Genomic DNA, 25,054 nt, shown 5'->3' with positions numbered 1-25,054 from the left:
AAAGGAGGGACGTGCAAAAGGTTAACTCAGAATGTGCATCCATTTGCGGCCAAACGGTTCAGTGTCACGCTTTGAACGGATTCGGGCAAACGATTCAGCCCATCTTTGCCGATGCCCATCGGTTTTGCATGCTCGGCGACAGTATGTAAAAGTTTGCTCGCTAATTATGTTACTGATTGTTTTTAATTACTTTCCCGCTCACCGAAAACGGCGGCAGCGAGTGGCCATAGGCCTTAAAAAGGCGAATGAGGGCCGCCTCTTTAATGGATCCGCCTGATAAGCGATCCCCGCGCGCTTGGGCGCGTCCTCTGTTCTGTTGTTGACGTCGTCAGGTTGGGCGGGTCCATAATTGGCTAAATTGTTTACAACCAAATGCCACCGATTTGGACGGGCGGATAATGAATGTACGAGGGTGGCCACCGGTAGTCAACCGGGGAAGGACACGAACGTCCTTTCGGCCGTTCCCGTCAATAGTGAGCACCCTGAAAACGCTGTGCTCGCTGCTGTGTGCCGTCGTCGTTCGTTTCATCTGTCTTCCTCGTAACTTATTATTTTAAATTATCTTGAGCCTCAATCTGTGGCCCCGCGTCCCGGCTCCCTCGGGGGCACCTCCCAGAAATCGTTGTTTGGCATTGAGAAACGAACCCATTTTTCTTTGAAAACAAACAAATTCCAAACAAGAGCGCGGGCAAGAAGTGACTCAAGCTCGTTTCACTAATTTGCTGCAACATGCACGTGGCCTGCACATTAGAGAGGTCGGAATGCACTCCTCTGCACCCGGCGGTATGACCTTTACCGGGAGCATTGGATCAGGGCCGAACAGGGCTTTCCGGTTGCCTCAAAGTCATGCAACCCGCCGTAAGCGTAAGTAAATTTTAAATTGTCAGGGAAACTTGTGCCCCCGGGGGCCTTGGGCAAGGACACGGATGGGTCTCCTCGGGGGGCCGCCGCCCCAGGGGGGCCGAAAGCTTCCTAATGAACGTCTGACGTGCATTGTCCCCGGGTCGTCCTCTACGCTAACGTGTCGCAGGACAGTTTTCGTATTCCCTTCGATAATTATGCTTGTAACGTGCGCAAAGTTCGACGTCACGAGCTCCGTCAGCGAGGGAACTGAGTGGCCAAAATAAAGCCACACACAAACCACATATGCTGATTTATGGGCACCATTAAACGGTCGATGATGGGCATTAGTGCGAAAGTTTTGTTTGGTTTTTTTCTTTTCTCGCTACGGTCGAAAGGTTAATTCGTCCGATGTCTCGCGAATCCATTTTTAGCCCCCACCGCCAACAAGCCAAAGGATGATGGACCGACAGTGCGGTCCAGGAGGACATCGGCCGGGGGCAGGGGTGTCACCAAGAAACCACAGCAAACCGATTACCGATCCTCCGGTCTGGAGACGGATTTTCCCACGCCCGGAAAGCCTGTGTTTTGTTTACGCCGACGAAGCTCAAGGTTCAAGGCTCCAAAGGACCCCTACCCCTCTAGGATCCGGATGAGCCACAGCGCAGACGACGAAGTTTGCCAATGAAATGGTTTTTCATTTCGGTTCCCCCGGCCGGTCGGTCGGAGAAGGATTCAAAGTTTCCACCGAATGCCGCGTGGCCGTAAACGTAAACTTTTACCCCGGGTCTCGCGACCTCGGCCTCGGTGCGTATCGAACCAACGCACCGAGTCAGCTTCTCGCGATGCGAAGTTTCCCGCTACGTGGCCGGTGTTCCGTGGAGCCGTGGCGTTCCACTATTTTAGTTCCGCTAATTAGAAGCGAAGCGAATAGTTCACAGTGCCCCGTTGTGGCCAAGGATATCCGTTTCGTCGAGGGCGAGGGCTCACGCTTTTGCGTTACGTTTTTTGGCAAACAGGAAATGGTGTGCATTAATTTTGCTACGAAGAAACAATTCCAATTTGAAGAACCGAATGCTCAAAAATTTTCCCCAAAACGGGTTGGCCATTTTGAAAATCAAAAGCAATGCAAAAAGGAAGCAAAAACGATGCCTTCGTTAAAGCGGATTAAAGCACAAACAAAGGCTACTCGATGTCGTTTTCGAATTAATTTAAATGAAATCCAAACCGTATGTCAGCCGGTATTGTTCCAGATTGATCTCCATCAATGAAGTGTTTATTTCGTCCGTGGCTCGAGAAACGAGCGAAACGAGCACCGCCGCAACAACAAACCATAAAAGGGCAGCAGTGTTATCTGTGAACGAGATTTATTGTGCATATCATGGCCGATATCGCAACGCAGATAGCTGCTGCGGACTGAATGCGCCCCAAACAGCGCGGCCACCCTTTACATCCATCATATCTCGTACGCTTGCCCGTCAATGGCAATTGGCGTTCAGGGCGCTCATTCCTTGGCAACGAAAAACCCGCAGCGCCGGCTGGACACGCATTGGCCTTCGTGGCCATTTCGGGGGTCGCGAATTGAGAGATTTAATTAAAACAACATTCCTGCAACCTCGCAACCACAAACAACCTTATCGCACCGAAACTATCTCTGGCCGGTCGGTTGGTTGCTCATCGTTTCCCGGCATTCGGAGGCCCCCGGGGGCTTCACGTTGCGGCTTTCCGGAAAGCCCAAGCACATTGTTTCCCCTGTGGGGTTACCGACGTTTGTGTGGCTGTTTCGCTGTCGCCGTCAGGAGGCCCCGCTCATGAAGCCCCCCAAAAGTGGCGCCTATTCGACCCCCCGGCGTAGCGTAAAGCGCCGCGCGTGCGGCGTATGACGCCAGAGTTACGCGAGAAAGCCCAAAAAAGGTTGCCCGAAACTCCAAATTCTGGGGCGCGAGCAAGCGTAGCGTAGTTCTCCTCGCACGAGTGAGGCAAAAAAGGACCAAACAACCGAAACCGAAGCCAACCGGACGAATCGAAGAAAAATGGGAAATATATTGGATTTATTTTCGGTTTTCTTTGGAAGGATTATTTTTAGCGTAACCGGCGTACGGCGAAGGACACACGGCAAAACGGTTGCCGTTACCCCCCCCTCGCACATTCAATTGTATCGTAAGTGAAACTCAATCTGGCGGTCGGTCCCAGGGTCGGCCGATGAAGCCGTGAGCTAGCAAATGTGGTTGGAAAATATGAAAGTTACCGTCGGAGCCCCAGGCGGATCAAGCGGATTGTGGTGTACCAACCATGAGGTTCTTGGAAGCTTTTTTACGTGCGTTTCCAGGAAGGAACCCCTTAGTTAAGTGATAACAACACCCAAGATTCTTGTGAATCCTTCACGAGGCCTACCCTTCAAGAGTGTCTCCACAAAATCGTTTCCACCAATTAACTAAGCAAAAAAAAAAACGCGGTGATGGAACGGCGAAACAAATCGGTTTCCACGGCCGCCGGTGACAGACGGAACGGATCCGCCCCGAAAATAAATCGTTCTCCCCCAGCAGCTTGCGCATGTTCCGCCTAATGGCTCCAAAATTGCCCCCCATTTACCATCGGTGTGGAAAGATTTATGGTGCCTCCGGCCGGCAAGGACCCGACCCGACCAGACAGTCCCGATCAGCTGTGCCGACGACGACGAAGGTTTGGGGGGCGAAACGCGTACCTCATGAGCTCGAACGTGATGCAGAGATGGTTGCGGAAGTAAAAGTAGTCGAGCATGTGGATGACGTTGTGGCCACCGTCCGTGTCCTTCTTCCTCAGCTCGTCCAATATCCGGACCTCGACGAGGGCCTGATGGTGGAAGCGCTTCTTGTTGCGGATGATCTTGATCGCCACGTACTGCTTGGTTTTGTGGTCGAGCGCCCGGATCACCTGCCCGAAGCTGCCCTTGCCGATGATCTCCAGGATCTCGTACCGGTAGCAGATGTGGTCGTGCACAATCTGCGGCGGAGAAAGTGAGAGTGGTCAGAGTGGGCGAACGCTTGGGCAAAAAGCCGACTTACCTTCTGATAGCAGCCGTTCTCATCGTCGAACCCGGCGTTCGCTCCGACGCCCGCCTTGCCGTGGATCTTGCGGGCATCCAGCCCGAGATAGTAGATTTCCTTGTACTTCTCGATCTCCTGCTTCTCGAAGTCCGTCATCTGGTGGCCGTACTGGTCCCATGCTCCTGTGGAAAATGGAAACGTCGATCCGTTAGTCCCGTTTTGGTCCGTAAAGCCACAAAGGAATGGCCCGGAAATATTAAATTAACACCTTGGCGCCGGTCGTCGTTTGGCCACTCCTAGCTATAACGTATGAACTTTCCGATTCCCTAGTGCGCCCCAAAAAGGATGATAAAGATGTAACCCACGCAAGGTATGTGTAGTCCTGGCCTGATGGCCCGGGCAAAGCACCAGGAAGTTCGCCCTGCCGTGTGGTGGATCCGTTATTTATAATTCACTACTCGCAGGCACGTGAACTTGCCTCTCCCTCCCTCCCGACCGCCAGCAGCATAACCTGCACTCTCTCGGGCAAGTGCAATCCGCGTGCCAACGTGCCATCGAAAACAGGGCACTGGAAATGGCACCCGAGGCCGCTGCGCCGACGCCTCGAGATTACGCGATGCGGTGTTTCTCGCTGATTCGGCATTCCGTCCCATGCTCACCCCTCGGCGGGCTGACTCCGACAACCCGACCCGACTCGACCGGGGGGGGTGGTGCCTTATGCTGATTTGATTACGAACGACAACCATCTGCGCTGACGAGGCACCGCGCGAGAGAGGTGTGCGGCCCATCAAGAGGCAGAGTTCATAATTTGGCGAACATTATTCATACACCGCGATGGAAGAAGCGCCAACGTGTGACCTTTTTTTGGGGAGGGTGCAAAGTTTTGACTTTGCTGGGAAAACAACTCCGCGGATGGCTTCGCTGTGTCATCGGTTGCGGCCGCCCGGCTGATGGTTTCCTTATACAGCCGCTCGGCTTCTTCGGCTGACCTTGAAGTGAAAGCATGTGCTCCGTTTAATGTGGCATGTGCCCTGCTCCGGTCGTGGCCACATCACGGTGAGTTAGCTGAAAGATACGGTACTACGTCACCAGGGCCGCGAAGGGATCCGAAGAACCTTCGTTCCTAATTTACGATCCGAGCGTTCAATGTGCTCGGACAGCTTCACGCCTTAACCTTGCCACGCTTTCATTCCACCAAGCGGAAGGTAACATTAGCCGCATTAACTGGGGAAGACTTCGGGAAGGATTGAAATAAATATGTAACGACGAACAGAACACCACTTACGAAGTAAAGACAGCCAGCATCGGGTTTCAAACTTCACCGAACGTGTTTTACCAAAGCCTTCTTCGATCGAAGGGTAATGATGACAAACAATGCCAACATGGAATGCATGCGGCAGAAAAAAGGGGTTAAGCCGTCGAAAAGGAATCCTGACCTTTAACTGTTAGAACTCGTTTCAATATAATCCTCAAAAATAACCTTTTATTTATATTCACTAATAGTACTTTTCAGAATCATGAAAATGTGTTACTAAATAGAAAAGAAATTTATATTCCAACATGTCCGAGAAGTTTGTTATTTTCAAACCAACTATCCAACTACGTAAATGGCGGAACGAAGTCGGATTTTGAAAATAGAAGTTCTTCGCACCCAGCAATTATTCTTCTATCGAATATTACAGCGCTAGGCAGTATGTTAAGTTGACAAGCAGCGACGACTCGAGGACGTGCTCCTTCGTCCAAATCAACAGCGGCCTTGCTCCAGTAACAAGATGTAACTGTCAAAATCACATGTAATTGTCAACAAGTCGGAAACGGCCGATCAGAATGGCGGCATTTATTTATAAAGGAAGATAAAAATACATGCAACTTGGTTCAGTTTTTATCTACGGTTCGGTTTTCTTGGTTCTTCTTTCCTTACCCTTTCCTTCATAAACTTTTTTGTTCACAGCCATTGGCCTATTAATGTGAACATTTAAAGGCAACTGTTCCTTCGTGCATCATGATCCTCTTTTTACTTTTAATAGAGTACTGAATTAAATGCACGTCAGCGTGCGAGAAATGTCCTCCATAGTCTCCACACCTTTAATACATATTCCCAAAGGGTTCAACTTTGTTGGCCGACCATCGACGGAATCATCAGCAGCTGCAAAAAGCGAACATAAAACTGCAGTCCCCGGCTGGTTCGTTTACGTAATTCATTTTTCGTAAGCTGAGGAACACACAACAACTTAACTTACACACCGAACGACTGCAGATGGCCGGGTGCAGGAACCGAAGGAACCGCTCCACTTGGGCCCACAAGTAAACGATTAGATCAATGGGCGTTCAATTTGAGGAGGGAGCCCCGAGCCAGACACATTGAAGGGAGCCCCCATTTTTCGGGGGTTGGCCACCGTAATTGCCATGGTGCCAGTTCCACCATGGTTTCCGCCATGGCCCCGTACAATGTAATGTCACCAATAAAAAGGATCCACAGCCTTTCCGCTGGGGGGAACCTCATGCACACACGCGGCAGCCGCCAGCAAAACATGCGCCAGAAACATTGTTACTTCGACGACGACGCCGACTACGGAACGGGAATTGAATTTGTCCGCAACATTTCCGGCTATCGGTGGTGGTGCCGCCGCATGCCAATAATGCTCGCTCGCGTAATAGTGGGCCACCCCACCACCGGCCTCTTGCGGCTTTATCAACCCCACTCCCGGGGGCACTAATCACGGTTGCCCAAAGCGCAAGGCGCATGACACGCAACATGTTCGGTCCGGACAGGCGTCCGGCGTCGGGCGCCGGTGAACCGCAGTTTGGCCACTATCAGCTGTTTTTTTTTGCGCTTTCCTTCGAACAGAAGAGGACCGCCACGACGTCGTCGGCGGCAGGATTCGCGACGCACGACCTGACAGGATCGACGTTATTCTTGATTTATTTTTAACCCACAACCCCCAGCTGGAGTCGCTGAATATAACAAAATAATTGAATTGAAGCCCAAGCAGGTTGGACAGGTTGTATGGCAGGGTCTTAAGAATAGGCGTCAATGCGATCACTGCCACTACCAGGAACAAAAAAAAACCGGATCGGAACCATTTCGTTGTCGGTTGACGATGCTCGCAACAAAGATTTCCCGTCCTCCGCCGTTACGCCCTGTCGCGGCAATGGGCCCAATTACGAAACTCGAATCGAGAACTCGAACGGTCATCTGAGTTCATTTTCCGTACGGAAAGGATGAACTTTCCGTAACGGGAGCTTTCGACTGGATGAACTTCTTTTGTCGAACGATCGACTTGTCACCGCATTATGAAACTCGAACGAATTGTCGTATTCGACAATCCGGCTCCCGTCAACCTTTTGCTGCGGAAAGAGCAGCTCTGTTAGGATGTCTTTGATTTTATCAATTAGTTTGTATTGTTTATGCTCCGCAGGGATAGCTAGGTAGGCCGAAAGGATACTGGTGGTTTTTTTTTTCATTCATGTGGTAGTTAATTACCCCGTAAAGAAACTAATCAGTTCGGAAGAAAGAAGGGCAAGAGTAGGTAAGTGTTTTGTATTCCTGTGGTTACCGCAGTCCCGAATAGGCCGGAAAGATACGGATTATTTTTTTTTAATCATGTTGCTACAGCAGTTGCAAATAGGGCGACGAGATTCGGGTAAGTTTGTTTCTGTTTCGGAAAGTAGGGTCAAAAACATTTCCCTTGAGATGCGAAAATTTTTCTTAACCCCCCAACAACATTATTACATGAGGGAAAAATCGATTGATCATTTGCGATTTTGGGCACACTTAGCACATTTAGCACTCAGAGCTTCTCGAATCGAAAACCGTGATACCGACCATCGAGTTCGACAAACGAGTACGAGAAGTTCACTCAAATCCGCCGTACGAGTTCTGTAATAGGGGGGAATATCGCTTCATCCGCCTTCGTGGCCAAAAGCCCGTTTCCGATTCAATTTGGTACCCTTTTTCGGGGGCTCAAGCGAACCCCGGGCTAATGATGTCGGGGGTTTGAAAAAGGGTCCGAGAAAACGGTTCCACCCCAGGGCTCGCTCGGGTGGAAAAATTGAGTCTCATCGCCAACCGATTGATCCGAGCCGGACCCGTGGATGATGGTGTTTTGAATGAGGACGTTTTTCTGGTTAAAAAAGGTCTCAGGTCCTTCGTTAACAGTTGCTTGTCGCATGGGCAAGTTTAGTTGCCATCGAAAGGCAAAACTACGTCCCATCATCAGGGCCAATATAATTCATGATGGCGTGCCGTAGATAACGTGCGCAGTGCGAGACCTTAGCACAATTCGCGTGAAAGCGAGTCGTGCGTGCCTGCACTGATGAGGGGGCACTTCAAATTGGTATCTCCAATCGCCACCATGATTAGACAGTAATTGACCCAAAACAATCTCGACCACACCCTGTGTCAGGGCCATCCCTTACGTTTCGATCGATCGTTTCCAAGTCCAATCCATATTTTCTCAAAAAAAACATCCGAAACCGTTCCGGGAAACATCATCAGCAATTCATAGTTCCCCCGGGGCTAACATCACACGGAACTTTCCTCTTAGAAAGATTAGCGACAAATGGATCCTGGTCGAGGCCGAGGACTTCCGAGTCCCCCGAGGAACGGGACGGCGGCTACTTACTTGCGGGCGTCATTGGCAGGGTCGGTTTGTCATTCTCCAGCTCCGTCGTGGAGTTGTTGTTGCTGGACGGGCTGAGCGGCGGCAGCGCGTTGCCGTGGGCGTCGATCATCGCGTTGCGACCGCCACGGAACGCGTTCCGGGTACCGCTCAGGCTGGCCAGCTCCGGCCGCGAGTCGAACAGGTGCGTGGTGTCCCGGTGCTCCCGCCGGCACTTGTCACTATCGAGCTGCCCAACAACCTGTCAAAACGGGAAAAAAGAAAACCCGCCAAAGATTAGAACATTGCCTGGGGGTGGGTGTTTCCGTTTGTTTTTTTTTGTTCGCGATGGGAAGCAACGTTGGCACCACCTTGGCCGGCGCTGATATGAGTGGCTCAATCGAACGGGCACTCCTTCGACTCCGCCCGCCATCGTCCCGGGCCGTCAGCGCCTTGTCGACGTACTTGTGCGACAAAATGCACCCACAGCTCGCGGACAGCATCTTGCGCAATCGCTTGCGCGACATCACGATGATGGCCGAGCGTGGCCTCCGACCAATTAGCCGGCTCCGTCGCGGTCGTCGTACGGTTACGAATCAATCCCCACAGAAAATCAATGGCCGGAAAGCGGAGCGAAAGTTAGGACATGCTCGTCGTCGCGACCACCTCCGGGACCACGCAGCACCACTCATTAACACCACCACAGCACTGAAACCACCGGCACCGGGACACCGGGGCCGTAGCGTGAGCCCCGTACCGGTGCTCACCTGCGTCACTTATCGTTATCGAAAATGGCTTCACGCGAGGCCCGAGGCCGACGGGTGAAAAAACGGAAACCCAACGGTTGGCCCCGCGGTGAGCCGTTCACTTGCACCGAACCGAAGCACCCGGGTTCCGGTTCCGGCCGGACACGCGAAATTTACTGGCCTCCGCCGCTCGGTTGCGAACTTCGAATTGCATTCGCGCGTAAACTGCGTAGCCAGTCCTGCCGCGTGAGGCTCCGGTAACACCGACACTGGAGAGTGGGTCAGCTGTGCTGGCCTCGGGTTGATAACAACCCCTTCGGAAGGAGATACCAATACCTTACCAACACCTCGACCAGCGACTCTCTCTCTCTCTCTCGCTGTCTCTCTTTCACGTGGCTCTTGCGCCCAACGCACGCTTATCACGCGGCGACGGCCCGCGATAGTAAGTCGCATAATCCGCGCATCTTGGTACGTGGAGTTCGTGGAACTTGTGCACGGTCTGAGTCACGCCAAAGCCGCCCCCTGACGCACTCGAAATCGATCCGACCAAATGTGTGTGCGGTGCCAATTAACGTTCCACCGTCACTCTTAATGGGTGCCTTCACCGGAAGTTACGAAACGGAAACGCAAACTTCGGCGTAATAGGGGGGTTGTGGGGTTTTCGCTTTTTCTCACGATGGAAATGCAGTCTTTTATGCTGTGGAAACAATCGACGAATTATCGACAGGGCCACTCTATTTTCTTCAAATATTATCTTTAATAATCGTTCGGGGAAAGAAAGGCCCGGGCCCGTTTAAACAATTAACAACAGTTGTAACGTAACGCAACAATTTACTGTAAATGGTTCAGTTCTGTGAGCAAAACACAACTAATGAAGAACTTAAGTTTAGGTAAGACTCCACCAAACAATACGCCGAAAACACCGTTCATCTTGGAATTCTTAATTCCTCTAAAACCCTCGACGCTCGACCGTATTCTCAACGATGCACTTCAACGGGGCACGGCGGAATGCACCGGAATGCAACGTGAGGCCCGTCAAGAAAAGGGGCGCATTTCGCTGACGGGAGGGCTGGATACGCACACAATGCTCGGGTGCGGAAAAGGGCGTTTATTAGCATAATCACTTGACGATTCCGGTCAGCACGGCACGGCACGTCACAAAGCAATCGCCACCGGAGCAGCCGCCGGACCCAGGCACGAGTGATAAGAGATTCGAATGAATGGCAAAGTAATTGCTTTTGGTTGCGTGTCGGCGAGGCGCAGTCGTGCACGGGGAATCTAATCATCGATTGCCCTTTCTGTCGGACGAGACGAGATGATTGGGGGAGGGTGGGTGCGATAAGACGCCGTTTGTTTGAATGCCAAATTTTCGCCACGGAAAGTACCCGATCCGAAGCGATGGGTAATTACACTTAGTCGATTTTATTGTTGGAACTTTTGAAACTACTCGGTTGTTTAGTAAGTTTTAAGCTTCAGTTTTCAATTATTTTTTTCTTCGCCAAACCGGGTTCTTTTTTCGCGATTTGTTTCTTTTGGTTGGTCTAAAAGGTTACAATATATTGTTATTCGGAATGCATTGTTTTACCAATTTGTTAGTAATCCACAAACAAAATTTCTTTCGCACTGATGCTGAGACCTTCTTGGCCGATTTCTGAACAGGAACTCGGATCTGAGCCGAAGAACCAGGTTCACGCCATTTTTAACCTCTTGTTTTAATTCCGGATCATGGTGATAGACCCAAGTCTTATCCATAATGATGAATTGATGCACAAAATCCACTTTATCCTTTCGAAAAAGCTATCCTAAAAAATGTTGCCGAGAAAGTCGCTTCAGTGAAATTATTGCTTCCACTGTCCAATGCCTAGGCCTTCTACTAAATCCCTTTCAGTCACTCGACGATTTTTCAATACGATATTCTATATTTTTCCTATGATTTCAGGTATTTTAGGACGTCCTTGACGTGGATCAAGGCTTGTACGACCCCGTTTAAATTCAGCAACCCATCTTTTTTCAGCGCCAATGGAAAGCGAAGAGTCCTTATATACTTTTAACTTTCGTTCATAAATTTCCTTTGCTTTTAAGCCTTCCAACAAAATTTCTGTTGTTGAAGTAGCAGCGCTCTCTGTTATTGAACCGCAAGACTTACTGAACAGCCTAGTAAAATATTGAACGGTTTCAAGTCCACCCCGGTCTGGAACTACTTATCACGAGTTTGCCGTGAAGTTGTAAAATCATCATTGTCTCGGCCGCCTCTGTCACTCACCAACAGAGGCAGAGAGGTCTAATCTATCGCTTAACCTTCGGCGGTTCTTTAACTCTGCGACTCAAGTGACACAGTTCTAAGCGGCGCACCACACGCGCGCGCCCCTTATCAAGGAAGTCGATGGACCAAGACGGTGTCGCCCAATGATCCCGGTCCAATCAATGGCCGTCCCGCGGGAATTGATCCGTCCGGCCTCGACGGCGCTGCGACTCGGCTGACCTCGCGGCCGACTTCTTGGAACTCCGAACTCGGCCAACCAGACAGAGCAATGTACGCAACGTTCGAAGAAAGGCTCCGCCTGTCACAGACCGCAACTCGGAATGAGGAAATCATGGCCACAAAGCCAGCAAACAACGACCGGCCATTGTTGTCACGACGAGTCGTCATGTGTATAGTTTGTCGCTGGTGGCATCAACAGCCAGCGTCATCCTTCCGTCTCATCTTTATCAACGCAATGTGCAACGCCGGCCATCGGATCGGCCGCGTGTGGGCCGCGCAGTGAAGCGAAAAGACTCACGATTTCACTGACGCCCGTGCGGCTAGTGTTTCGCTTGGGCCCCGCACGTGTTTCGGTGGCGTGCGGTTTCCGGGCGATCGAGTTGAGGATCCAGCAGGTGCCGGTGGAATTCGATAGCCGCCACGATCAGCTGGCCAACTGGTTCCAGCCCCGTTGGTCACACGCGAGCCACACGCGATCCTTGGCTGGTGACACTCTCGAGAGGTTCTTTGTTCGCGACCAAATTTGTTCGATGATTGATGCGGACGAAGCGGAGCGTTGCATATTTCATTTGCGACATAAAGAATCCATTTACTTCCCAATGAAGTCATCAATAATGGATGTGCGACCAATGTGCTCGCATATCTCGGAAAGGCTATTTTTGTGAATGTACCGACTGCGAGCACTCCGGAGCCTTACAAATTCCACTGTATGCCGGGTACAGTCATCGGAAAGCCAATTCCGGTTCATCACCATGACTTGGTGCGTCGGTCGGCAACAACAAAGAAACAAAGAGTCCTTTAATCGACCAACAAAGACTGTTTCCCGGTTGCATCAGCTCCGTTCGCTACGGAAGAATTATTTGAGACGCACTTTGAACACATCGTCTTCGGATTCTGCTCTTGGGTGGTAAAGACCTTGGTCAACTGTTTTACTTGGCAGCGGCTCTATCGGATCGGTCATTCATTTTACGAGCATTACGAGAGTTTTGCGGGGACCGACGGAGCTTGCCACTAGTCAGACGTTTCAAGGTACGATGGATGCATCGACACTTCCCAAAGGCAAGTCCATTGGTTCCTGGGCGATTATGGGCGATTCCCTTCCATTGCATTCATTCATTTTCAGTTCAACATAACCTTTCACGGGTCAGCTTCCATTTGACATAATGAGACCAGCATGGGCCTCGGGTATCGATGTCTGTCCAAATTCGAAGTCTGTCTGAACACTGGCTGCTTTCCCAACGGAGCTGAGCGACAATAAATTGTGGTGAAGTTTAATTCAACGTTAAGCTCAAGATGTTTCCCCATCACCATGAGCTGCACCATTTCTTGCTGCGGGTACGACAGAGTTTACGATAAGGAATGAAAACTAAGCCAACATCGATGATCGATGACGGATGGGTCGATGGTGCAATGATAGCTGTCCTTCTCCAGCCCCACATCCGACACAGTGACTACCGACCGCTGGATTCGCGCATTGGAGCCTGTCGAGGTCTAAAAATATCGACCCCCGTTGATACGTCTTGTCGCGATCGTAAAACGCTCCGGTTCCTCCGGTCAGTAGCTCGAATAACCATAAAACGCGATGATTTCGGCCTCAGCACGTTGGCCAATCTTCTTCTCCACACTTTTGGGATGGATAAGTTTTGAGTTTGTTTTTTTCCCCGACGCACCAGAATTGCGAACTGCCCGCCCGAATCCGCGTCACTGCCGTCACTCTTATCGTTACTGCATCATCGTCATCGCCGCCATCATCATCATCTTGGGCGCGGAACAGCAACCGGGAGCGTTATTAATGTTGCGCCGTCGTAAAACAACATTCGTCTAAATGGAGCAGCCCCGGAAGGCGGAAGAGCCGGAAAAGCGAATCGAAGCGAATTTCGGGGCCCGGGGCCCGACCTTCCGCATTTCAAGGAGAGACCCGAAAAATCAATCGTGTGCTTCATTTTGGCCACGTTGGCCTCCTTTTACCGGGCGTGTATGTGAACCGGCGTGCCGGCTGACACCGAGCCGCACATTTGTTTGCCACTATCCGTCGCCGTTGGCCTTTTTCCGTCGCCGAGATTTTCCGCATACGAAGGCACGCTTATGACAAACGATCGCTCGTTCGAAAGTGGAAAAAATCGAATCATAATGGCAGTGGCGAGTGCTACAGCTCGGTGCTCGTTGCAGCGGAACTAAAGGCGATGCAAGAGTGAAATTAGAAGCCCAGTGCACCACCGCCGCCACTGGGCCGTATTTAATTGCTTCGAGAGCCCCGTCTCGGAGCAAAATGCTGGGGCTTTCTTTCATTTATCGACCGTCGCCGGATGGCTACTCGGGGGGTCTCGGCGAAAGCCTTACGCTGCGCCAACACGGGATGATAAATGATTCCGCCGCGCCGCGTGAGCTGCACAGCGAAAAAAAGGCAGCTTATGGCAGTCAAACTGTTTCAAAACGCTGATGCTGATCGGCGGCGCAGGTTTCGAAGCTTTTTTTCCGATGCTGCGTTGCGCTTCGTTTGCAGCTGCAACAGGAGTCGATTAATGGAACAAATGTTTCCATAATTATTACATCTAGGGAATGGACACAGCTAATTGACACCATTTCCTGCGATTTGTCGACACAATCTATTTCCAAATGGCCATAACACGAAACCTCAATAGATAGGTCTGGATTCGGGCGTAAACGAAAGGATGACTTCTATCGAATCGGATCACGAAACAAGCATCAGAAGGTGATTCGCCAAGGCCGCCAATCATTTTAGGATCAAAAAGCGAAAAGAAGAAGCTATGTAGAGTGGCCGAAAAAGACATCAGCTCAAGGCATCAAGCTCGAAGAATAAAAAAAATCCGTCAAAAGAATGGGATCTTCTGGACTTATATGGGGTTAAGCATCGACACAAGTGACCGGATATGCGGTGCCGTGAACTTCCCTTTTCATGGTAAATTAATTCTGGTTCGACAATAATTCTGGCATCCCTGAACTTGCGAAGGGTCTGAAATCTGAAACTCAACGGGAACCGGTTGGTGGAGTTCGTGTTCTACAATAAACACTCCTAGAACACTCCCCATAGAACAAGACACCGGACTCACTGGGGTCTAGCGTTTTCACTTTCGCTTCACGGCCACGGCGACGGACGGCCGGGAACCGATTTGCATGAGAATAAAAATTGTAATAAATTCAAAATACTTACTGGTCCACGGTCCAACATTGTGATTGTGTGTCGGTTGGTCGGAGGTCGAAGAAGGGGGTTTGGTTGGTTGGTCGGTCGCACTTGAGAGGCGATCTTGAGAGCCCGCTGATCGCGGTCGCCCCGAGGAGTCTGGGCGCAACTGTGGGCGCTGGGCTCCGTTCGTGTCTTTGCTAACGCAACAACTGATCGCACACAGAAAGGGGTAGCACCGAGAACTGGCTACTCCTACGAATGCAAATATGCAGGTTGCTGCTGCTGCTGCTGGTGATCAGTCAGTCAATCGAACAGAACTTGGAACGCGAGCGCACGGACCCGTCCCGTTCCATCGAGAACGCCGGACGCCGCCGGATACCCACAGGGAAACTGGTTCTGGCTTGCGGCGATTGAGGGGACGGCGATTGCGTGGGGCTACGGCCACCTAGAGCGAACCAGCGCTACGAACTACGAGGTACGCGTGGGGTTCGTTCGGTCTTCCGCGGCCCTGACTGTGCGCCGGAGCCAGATCACTGGAGCGATTCGAACTTCGCGCTAGCGCCCTGATCCCTGATGTGCGTGATCCTCTGCGCGCCGTTCAGGAGACACTAATTCGACCGATCTGGAAGCAAGAAGTTGGAAAGAGAAGAAGAAAAGATCGTGAGCATCCAACACTGTCACTGGCCATCGTCTGAACCCGCAAGCCCGCTGGAAGTCCCAGGCGCATTTTCCCCCCGATTTTCCTGGATCGTGGCCAACGGACACACGCAGACACGTCGTAAACTTTTAGAGCAACCAGTCCGCGCAGTAGTAACGAGTCCACTCCACTCCACTTAGCTGGCGATGAGGCAATCAATCGACCCAAGATCGGTGCCAAAAACACCGACGACTAGATGCACCGGCACCGGCGCTGGACACGGACATTCCTGCGGGGTCTCGGGAGCTCGAAGATTTTCGGTGTTAAAAATAGTTGCCCACCGTCGGCACATCGGACATGTGTTTACGCGCGGGATCCACGGCAAGGCAACGTCTTGTGGCCCGGATGCGATTCGATTACACGCGATCGGTGTAAACATTCAATTACTCGCCCCGAACCCCGTCAGGAGCGATGCAGTTTGACGGGAGCAGCCCGGGGAGCAGAGTGCACCGGGAAGGTGATGAAATTGTTTAACATGTTCCGTTTACGTGTTCCGTTTGGTGTCCGGCGACCACCCGACCGGCGCAAGATGCAGTTTCAAGGAAGCCAGCAACCGGGGCTGGCGATCTGGCGTGTAATAGATATATTAAAGCCGGGGGAGAAGAAGGTACGGAACAACAACAGCAGTCGCATCGGTTACGCTTTCCACACGCTGCAGGGGACGCCACGGGGACGGATGGGGAAAAGGGACCAAATTGGAAACGGAGAGAAATTGAGGCCCCCCCCGCCGTGGAGGGAAAAGTGTGAAAACTAAAATGTTGGTTGTAAATTAAACGGGGAGAGAGAGAGAGAGAAAAACCTTTCAATTATCTCGATATGGCGATGGCCGCCTGGATGGCCCGGCGAGCGGGTTGTAAATTGTGGGGTTGCAGCAGCAGCAGCCCCACGATGCGCTTCTGGCAGGCGATGTGGAAAATTATGACTGCACACGTCGAAGTTGGAAAGCCCCGGGTCCCGGCCCCGGTCCCTCTCTTTCACCATTATTTGCATCGGTTGCCGGGGGGGAGGGGGCGTTATGTTATGACAGGAGAAAATCCAAATTCCTTCTCCAGCTCCAGTTTCCGTCATCCGTAAAGTAAACAGTAGCGCAGAGCGGAGGAAGCATAAATCGTTCCATAAAAGGCCGAGGTTCGACACTCATCCTCCCGAGGTTTGGCCGAGTGCGCGCTCCGTGCAGGGATTGCAGCAACATTCCAAACAAAAAGGGATGGAATATGGGTAAGGATGATACGATTCACCGGAATCAATTGCCCCGAACAGAATTCAGACCCGAATTCCTGGTGGTTCCGTTGAAACGGAATAGGATTTTCACTCATCAAAAATCAACATTACTCAAAAGCACACCCATCTTCCGGTAAGACAAACATTTTCCTAAAGAAAGTTACGATGAAAATGGATTTTTTTTAAATGAATTGCTACGCTGCCCGGAGGGATATTTGGGACTCCCAAAAAGTTCTGTTCGATTTTGAAACCAACAACTTTAAATTTTGATACTTTGAATGAAGCTGAGTGTTCTAAATGTTCGGAGTGTTCTAAGCCGGATGATGATGAGCCACTCCTTGCTATTGCCATCTTCTTTGGTGCTTCGGATATTCTTCCTCGTTTTTCGTCCAAATCATGTCATGTTGTACACTTTCGTGATCGCGTTCAGCTGTTCCTGGATTCCAAATCTGACCTACGCAATGGTTTGTCGTTCAAAATTCAGCCTCTTCACAACTCACACAACAACCTTTCTCCTCAACATTTTTGGAATAGTTTTATATCGATTTTATCAGGATGTGACCCAATGTAGACCATTTCCAACAGTATGGATCCTTTAATTATGCACATTTCAGTTAATGTTCTTTGTTAGTAAGCACAAAGTTTTTGATAACAAGAGAGAGCCATTACCTGCGTGTTGCAAAAGAATGTCTTTCCTGAAACAAACATAACTTTTCGGTTGACTCAATATTATTTTATGAATTTTACAACCAACAGACACACATTACCGAATAAATATACGTTTCGGCGACGATATTCGATATTCGAATTTCACTGAACTCCCAAAGCCAAGAGCACCCAAAGAATCCAAAGAGTCACATCAGGTCGGCAAATCGATCCCGTCCGTACCACGGTTCGTGAATGATTTAAGTTTTAATTAAGCATCCCAAAAAAACCGTCTCGCCCCCTTGCCAATTGCATCATCGGCCATCGTCTTCAGCCCGCATCTAGTGCATATCTCGGAACACGGCGCCGATTCGGTGACGCGTGTTCAGGCCTCCGAATCCGAGCGCAAACACAACAAACATTGCCGGCCAACTATTTTTAGTGTCTTGGCAGGGCGCGACGGGTTGCGGAAGCAGTGTGCCCCGCCCCTGGGGGGGTGCCGAGTCCCTCTCGCGATTTGTCTCCCGCTCATCGCGCCAATCGCCAATCACTTCCGCGATCCGCACGTCAACCGACCCCGCTGATGGTAAACAGTTTCCCCAGTTCGTCTTGCGGGTCGTCGATCGATCAGGAACCGATCGATCACGAGCGGGAGAGAGAGAGAGAGAGCGCTAGGGATGTGCTCAAGACGCTGCCGGTTCAGGGTCGGGCTGCGAACCCCGCGAACCACCGTCGGACAAATTGAATTTAATCGAGCCAAAAAGGCTGCCAACCGACATCGACGCATCGCACCGGCAGGCGGAGGGCAGCAGCAGCGAAGCATCATGTTGGGGTTAGGTTGGCCCCACAGACATACGCGGACACACAGGCGCTCTCTGTGTTTCTTCTTGGTACGGGGCAACGACGCTGTGCGCTTTTTTCTTGCCGCTAAAATTAGAATAATTTTCACATACAAACCTAATACCCTACCGACGCGGATTTTGGCGTTTGAACCGAGTTCAATTTCGCATCGACCACACGACTCCCCTCGAACGGCGTGCGTTCATGATAAAAACATATCACCCGCGTGGCCCACACGCATAACTCTGTGTTTGTGCGCCGGTGATTACGTGATTTTTGGTCGGCGTAATTGTGAACCGCGTGAACAGAACACAAGCCGAGATGTGAAGTTCGTTGGAAAGTACGGTGGCAGTGGCCATTATTCATTCAATTCCTAGACCCATCCGGGCGCGTCCAAGAACCGGATTAGAAACCGAAACACGTCATGCCACCAGCCAAGGAAGCCCCCGATGCGGGATTCAATTTCAGGATGTCCTTCCTCATTAGCCATTAACTTATTCATCGTACGTATCATCCTCCCCATCGCGGACCGACCGTCATCTGGGCATCTGGGCATTAATGCCAAAGCAAGAGGCAACAACAAGGGACGACCAATAATTTCGATACCAGAGATCGTTACCAGAGGCGCTGCTACGAGCCTAATTTTTTTTTGTTATATTGGTACACTCTTCATATGAACCTATGTGAAAATTTCTTTCAGTCTGTCAATTCAGTATTTGTTTACAAGCCATTTAGCATCGTCGTGTCGTAGTATTTTTTACAATGGAAAAAATCAAGTATAGTGCAGTGATTGAACTTTTATTTTTGGGAGTTGTTAAAGCAAAGGAAATTTATGAACGAATGTTGAAAGTCTATAAGGACTTTTCACATTCAATAGAGAGATGGGTTGCTTAATATAAACGGGGTCGTACAAGCCTTGAAGACGATCCACGTCAAGTATATTAAAAAACAGTGGCAACACCAGAAATCGTGGGAAAAACATAAGATATCGTACTGGAAAATCGTCGACTGATTGAAAGGGATTTAATAGAAGGCCTAGGCATCTCATCCCCTAGCGACTTCCATCTGTTTCCAGACCTTAAAAAACTCATGCGTTGAAAGCGTTTTTCATCAAACGATGAGGATATAACAGCTCTGGAAGCCTATTTTATAGCCCTTTCCGATTCTCTGTTCAGGGACGAAATTCTAAAATTAGAGTCTCGTTGGATGAAGTGTATTGATATTCAGGGGAGACCATACCGAATAATAAAGTGTTTTCCAAACCATAAGAATGTGTCCTTCTTATCGAACGACAAAACTTAATGAACAACCTAGTACTCACACCGTGAGAAGTTTTTACCGCTTCACGTTTCACTTTCGCATCCGAGAATGCTGTGGATACGCCTTTGACATGGCAACGGTTGCTCCACTGTCAGAGTTGTCGTCGTCGACCGTTTGGATCACTCATTTATTCAGCCCACCACTCCGGCGAGGCATTTTTTCAAGAATTTTTAACGGACAAATCGGCCAACGGCCGTCGAATTCCATCGAACCCAACCTAACGAGCATCGCGCATTAACAGAGGGAAGCTTACGTAAACCAGAACCACACGCGAACGGTTAGCCGTTTTTTAACGGTCTCAGCAACGGCTGAGAGGCCTTTGAGTGATGGCGCACGGTGGCGCACCTTTTTGCATATCTTGAGCCCCATCTTGAGACACCCATCACGAGACCCACCAGGAACGGGGTAAGAGTCGTGACGCCAGGTGGAAGGTCGCATTCGGCGCCTCGCGCCACAAGATGCAACCCACGGAACGTGAAGACCCGGCGCTTGCTACGTAATCTGCTGATAATTGAGAAACACACATCACGGAGCGGCAAGAACCACAACGAGCCCCGCCGATTCGCTGCCGTTCCCAGGCTGCACACACAAAAGCACCAATTAATGTCTTCCGGCAGCACAGCAGACCTGGGAGTCGGGTCTCCGCGTGACGAAACCGGTTACCGAGCCACGGTTATCAGCTGGCACTATCGGGCGGGCGGTGGAAGACACTTAAACCTGGCCCGACACTTATGCTTCTGCCGTGTGTGCATTCCCCAGGCCCAGACAGCTGGCCAGGCGCGCGCTGTGACACGATAGTCACGGTTCCCGCCAGCTCCAGCGACCGGTCGACGCAACTCGTGGGATGATGCGTGGCCCGGTGTCGTAAAGTATGATTACTTAATTTAATTAAAATGCATTGAGCACGACCCCCAGACGGCGGCGGAAAGGAACTGTGTGGCGATCCGCCAACCGGGGTTCCGGCGTGCAGATTCGGCTTAGATTGGCGAGAACCGACGGGCCGGGCGAGGGAAGGACCACCATTTAAAGTAAAACGGCCACGCAACGGCTTGTCACGCAGTCCTCGCAGGAGGGGGCCGTTGACCTTGCGCCGAAAATTGTACAATTAAACTAATGATGACGTCGCCGGAGCGAGATGAAGCGAACGCCAACGCTGGACGACGTTCTGATGGACGTTTGCTGGCCCAACATTAATGTTTGGACGGCCCATTCGCCTGGCCAACAACCCTACACAAAAACCCTAGAAACCCTTTCGGACGGGATGATGACCATCAATTTGAATAATTTCTCCAACCACGCAGCACACCTTCGCCATCTGGTCGTCGTCCGCGTCGTAAAACGTGATGGGAGTGTAAATTGAAAGAGTGTCCCAATCCACCCCCATTACCGGGCTCCGTTTATAGGGTGCGTCTCTCTCTCTCTTGGGAACAAACAATCCTGTGAAGGTCATTAAATTTTAAACACCAACCGGTAAAGGTCCTCCGCAGTCTGTCAGGTTGACCTAAGCGGACCCCCCGCCCGAAACAAACGGGACCTAATCTTCGGGACGCCGTACACACCCGGCCAATGGTAATGGTCGCTAATTGAAGGCACTGGTGCCGGAGCCAGCTTTCTAGGGCGCTTCCCCGATGGAGGTTCTACTTTCACTTTCCTCGCCACTCGATCCCGGGCGCGATCTTGGTGACGCACTCGGCGGTGGCTAACGGTTCATTACCCACGTGAAGCACGCACGATCAGCGTGTTCCCCGACGACGATGGCGGGGTTCTAATTAACACCGACACCGTTCGCTGGCGAAGGCGAACCAAAAACGCGAAACCCAGAGAGCGTGTTGCCCGTGTCTGCTCCTGTAGAGAGGAGGTTAACGAACTAAGACGGACCGGGCCGGGCCACTCCCAGCCACGCATCGCGACTGCGCGACATCGCGGCTTGCGCGAGCGAATGGAAATGAATTATTACCCGTCGCCAGTAACCTGAACTTGAGCACTCGGTGACTGCACTGCACACCAGAACCCCCCAGAACGAATCGGCTTAGCGCTACGCCTTAAGACCCGCGATCCGAAGTGCTCGTTCGTTGTAAGAGGCTGTGGCGACTAAAATTACCACACCCCGACACGCCAATATTAATGAGCCAGCGGTGAGTCATCCTTCCGTAGCCCCGGGTGTAATCTTAACCGGGTGGATCGGCCCAGTATAATTAGTGAATTGTTTCCTGTTTCGCGTGCTCCAGTCTCGCCGGTTGATGGGCTTGAAGTGGCCCGTCTCGTCTGGATGTCGGAAATCCATCACTGCCGCGGCCCCGTCGGCTTCGCTCGGAATGCTCGGTTTTGGGAGACATCATGCTCCGCGGAATGGTGGTTTCGGTGACAGCCAGCAATTGTCCGTGTTACGTTTTTGGGTGTCACGGGCCTTCTTATCTGGATGATTATGAGGTAATGAAACGCTTGTGATGTCTGTCGGTTCGGCCGACGCCGTCTGTCGTGAAGGCGATTTTTTCTGCTTCTGAGAATTTCTCACTCATTTCGCCGATTCAGTACGCTGACCATAGCAGCCCGCTTTAGCATAGGGGCTTTGGTTGAGGTCAGAATAAACCTCGATCACCACGATCCGTTCGATCGATCCGATCCGAAACCGGGAGCCACACGCAAATGCACTTTGCATGTCCCACGTCCTACGCGGGACCACCTTGATGATCGTGTTCTACATGACCGGGTTTGGCTTCTACCGTACGCTCTCAGTAAAGTCACACCCCGAAGCAGCTTACAAAACATTGGCAACGCCAACGTGTTGGCTCGTGGGCCACGCGGTTTGGTCCCGAATTGAAGTCAGGGACGCGAACGCGCCAAGACATGTTCATCCCCTCGCAGCGTCGAAGGGATCCCGATGTCGTCATCTTACGCGCGCCCTACACGCTGTCGTAGATAGATGGCCAGAGATTAGCATTCCGAGCGTGCACAGTTTAATTTGTGTGTCCTTTTGCCGTTGGGCGTCATACGTTAGGCGCGCGGCCTGATGAAACCACGGCCCTGACAGCATCTGTAGCGCGTTGCGCCACTCTCGATTGCTCTACAGACAGCGTCGTGTAGTAGCTAATCATGTAGCTAACCCCGTTATGCGGAAAAGCCTTCCACCAGAATTACTGCCATATTTTTTCGGGTAATTTTATGGAAATGATCCCCAAGGCGTGCTGGGTTCGATGTTGCGATAAGGCCTATTTCGAGTGCCACCTCTCGTCGGGGGACCTGCTCCTGCATGCAAAAACCGGATACTCTATTAAAAGAATAGAAGCCTCCCCGAAATAGAACCCCAGAAGAGGCTTGCAGATAATGATTGTCACACGCATCGGATGCAGAAAACCAATTTCTGATTCGACGACCTTCGGTGAACGGATCCGCTTTCGCCGCCATATAAAAAAACCGACAGGAAAACGTCGGTATCGGCACGTCCTTTCATATAACGACAACCGGTGGGGCACCATCGAATCCGAAGTCACGTTTCCAATGAACTTCCGATCGGCATCTGCACGGTTCGCGGTGCTGTCGAAGGTTGCGGCCGGATGTGGACCGGAGAGATATTCCTATTTATTGCCGTACTTCCGCCATTTCACATTTTACCTCACCGAGTCGAGTGGCACGAGCAACAACATGTACATAGACACTTCACCTCACGACGGACACGGCACACAAAGTGGTACTCGGAATGGAAGCAGAATAAATGGAGTTCGATCTCAGTGCAGCGCTCGCTTCATAAGTAATGCTCAATTACACTTAATCCAATCAACCGCGCAACGGACTCTCGCGGGTTTTGGGCGAAAGTGTGCAAATTCTCATCCGCACATCCAATGGCGCATGATGCACCATCTGCCACGTGTGTGTTGAAAGTGTTGTTGCGCATGCAACATGTTCCGATGGCGGCGCTTCGGTGGAAGTCCTTAATCTTTCCACGAAAGACGATAAGAACTGGGGCGCACGCGAATGACAATTTGACGCTCGCCGTTTGTTATTCGTTTTCTTTTGCAATGTTTTATGAGGGGAGCGGGCAAAGCAAATGTTTACGTAAAGTGTGGCTCACTTCTGCGAGGTGGCCATTTATGGCGGGGGCTTTGATTGCATTACGCTCGTGGTGGATGCATCAATTTCTGTCAGTATATTACGCAAATCGCCTCCGTAGGCCTCGTTAAAAAGAACTGCACAAGCTTCATCCCAGCGAGAGCCCGGTGGCCTTCGGTTGTGCGAATCAAATTTTCATGTCCGAGACGGAACGGAGAAAATCTCCGATTTCTAACGTGGCACGTCCTTGGCAAACATCTCGTGCCAGCTCGTGCAGCCAATTTTCGCCTCCTCCGAAGGACTCAACGAAACGCCAGACCCACGAGCGCAGAAATCCGCATCGACGCGCTTATCGCGCGCCACCACACCAAGGATACGAGAGGCATGAAGACCTTGTTGGCCGGATGAGTTGGAGCCTGGTTTCACCGTAAATCAAGCCACAGAGGCTTGAGAATTCGCTGCTCGTGAATCAAAATAAAGCCCAACCGGCGGCTGAGTGAAAATAATTAAAAGCGCAGCACAACGAACGGTGCGGCGAAAAATCCCGGCCACCGCCAGGGGAAAACCCCCGCGTGAAGCGGAAAAACTGGGGCGGGGAGGCGCACTGTCACGGACACCGCACGCACTCATCTCACTTTCGTTGCACAACCGCCACGCACGGAGGTCTCAGGGCCGGGCGGCGATAATGGCGCGTTCGTCCGTTGTGACTGTCGGGTTTTTATCCCACTTCGAAACGAGCGATCGAAAATCTTTCGTCACCGCGCGGGAAAAGGGGCGAGGAGGAAACCCCAGAACATCATCTCCCGGCTCCCTGCTGACTGGCCGCACCGATGGTGGATGGTTTTCGAAATTTGTCGCCGTTTTGTCGACCGATGACGGACGCGCCCGGTGGGTCGCGATTTTCACGCCGGCCGAGTTCAGGACGACGCACAGGACGGAGCGTCACTGAAAGCAAGACGAAGAAGAGGCGGGCAACAAACTCTCTCTCTCTCTCTGCCTCTCTTCAAGCACCGGTGTTGCTCTACAAATATCAGTTCAAAAATAGAGAAACAGAAGACACCCTCGAAGGACCCGATCGTGCTCCGCCTGTGACAGGTGTGCTGCTGCTCCGACTGGTCCGATTATTTTTCACGGCTTTTCGTGGAAACGTGGAATATTACGGCCGGGTTTCTCCGGAAAAGCCAAGCCTACCAAGGAGCGCTGCAAACTCTTTGCCTGCGAATTATGACACTCTCGCGGAGCGACAATACTCTCGGCCAACTGCGACGATGATGCGAACCGGTTCAAAGTGTCGCCTTCCCGTCTTTAGCATTACAAAACGTCAGAAATAACGTCAGAAAAGCCAACGAGATCTAATAGCAGAGAAGAGGAAAACGAATGAAAAAATCCTAATTTGCTGAGCCCTCAGACACCACTGAGTTGAGGAATCTCTAACGTAATCGTT

The 25,054-nt window shown here is 51.2% G+C and overlaps 1 protein-coding gene across 3 annotated transcripts in view; it reads right to left on the bottom strand.

The window, feature by feature from the left end:
• The window catches only part of LOC131212016 (dual specificity tyrosine-phosphorylation-regulated kinase 2-like), a 56,281-nt gene that overhangs the window by 6,236 nt on the left and 24,991 nt on the right, over positions 1-25,054 (bottom strand). For all 3 annotated transcript variants that reach the window (XR_009156919.1, XM_058205732.1, XM_058205733.1), the window contains exons 3-5: positions 8,492-8,729; positions 3,885-4,048; positions 3,545-3,822 (exon numbers count right to left, since the gene is read on the bottom strand). Coding sequence is in view for 2 of the 3 variants with exons in the window: in XM_058205732.1 (XP_058061715.1) it covers positions 3,545-3,822; positions 3,885-4,048; positions 8,492-8,729 (680 nt within the window). In the remaining variant the exon portion in view is untranslated. The remainder of the gene's footprint in view (positions 1-3,544; positions 3,823-3,884; positions 4,049-8,491; positions 8,730-25,054) is intronic.

Source organism: Anopheles bellator, chromosome 2, assembly GCF_943735745.2.
Source record: "Anopheles bellator chromosome 2, idAnoBellAS_SP24_06.2, whole genome shotgun sequence".
Taxonomy (NCBI): domain Eukaryota; kingdom Metazoa; phylum Arthropoda; class Insecta; order Diptera; family Culicidae; genus Anopheles; species Anopheles bellator.
This window is presented reverse-complemented; position numbering and strand designations above follow the sequence as displayed.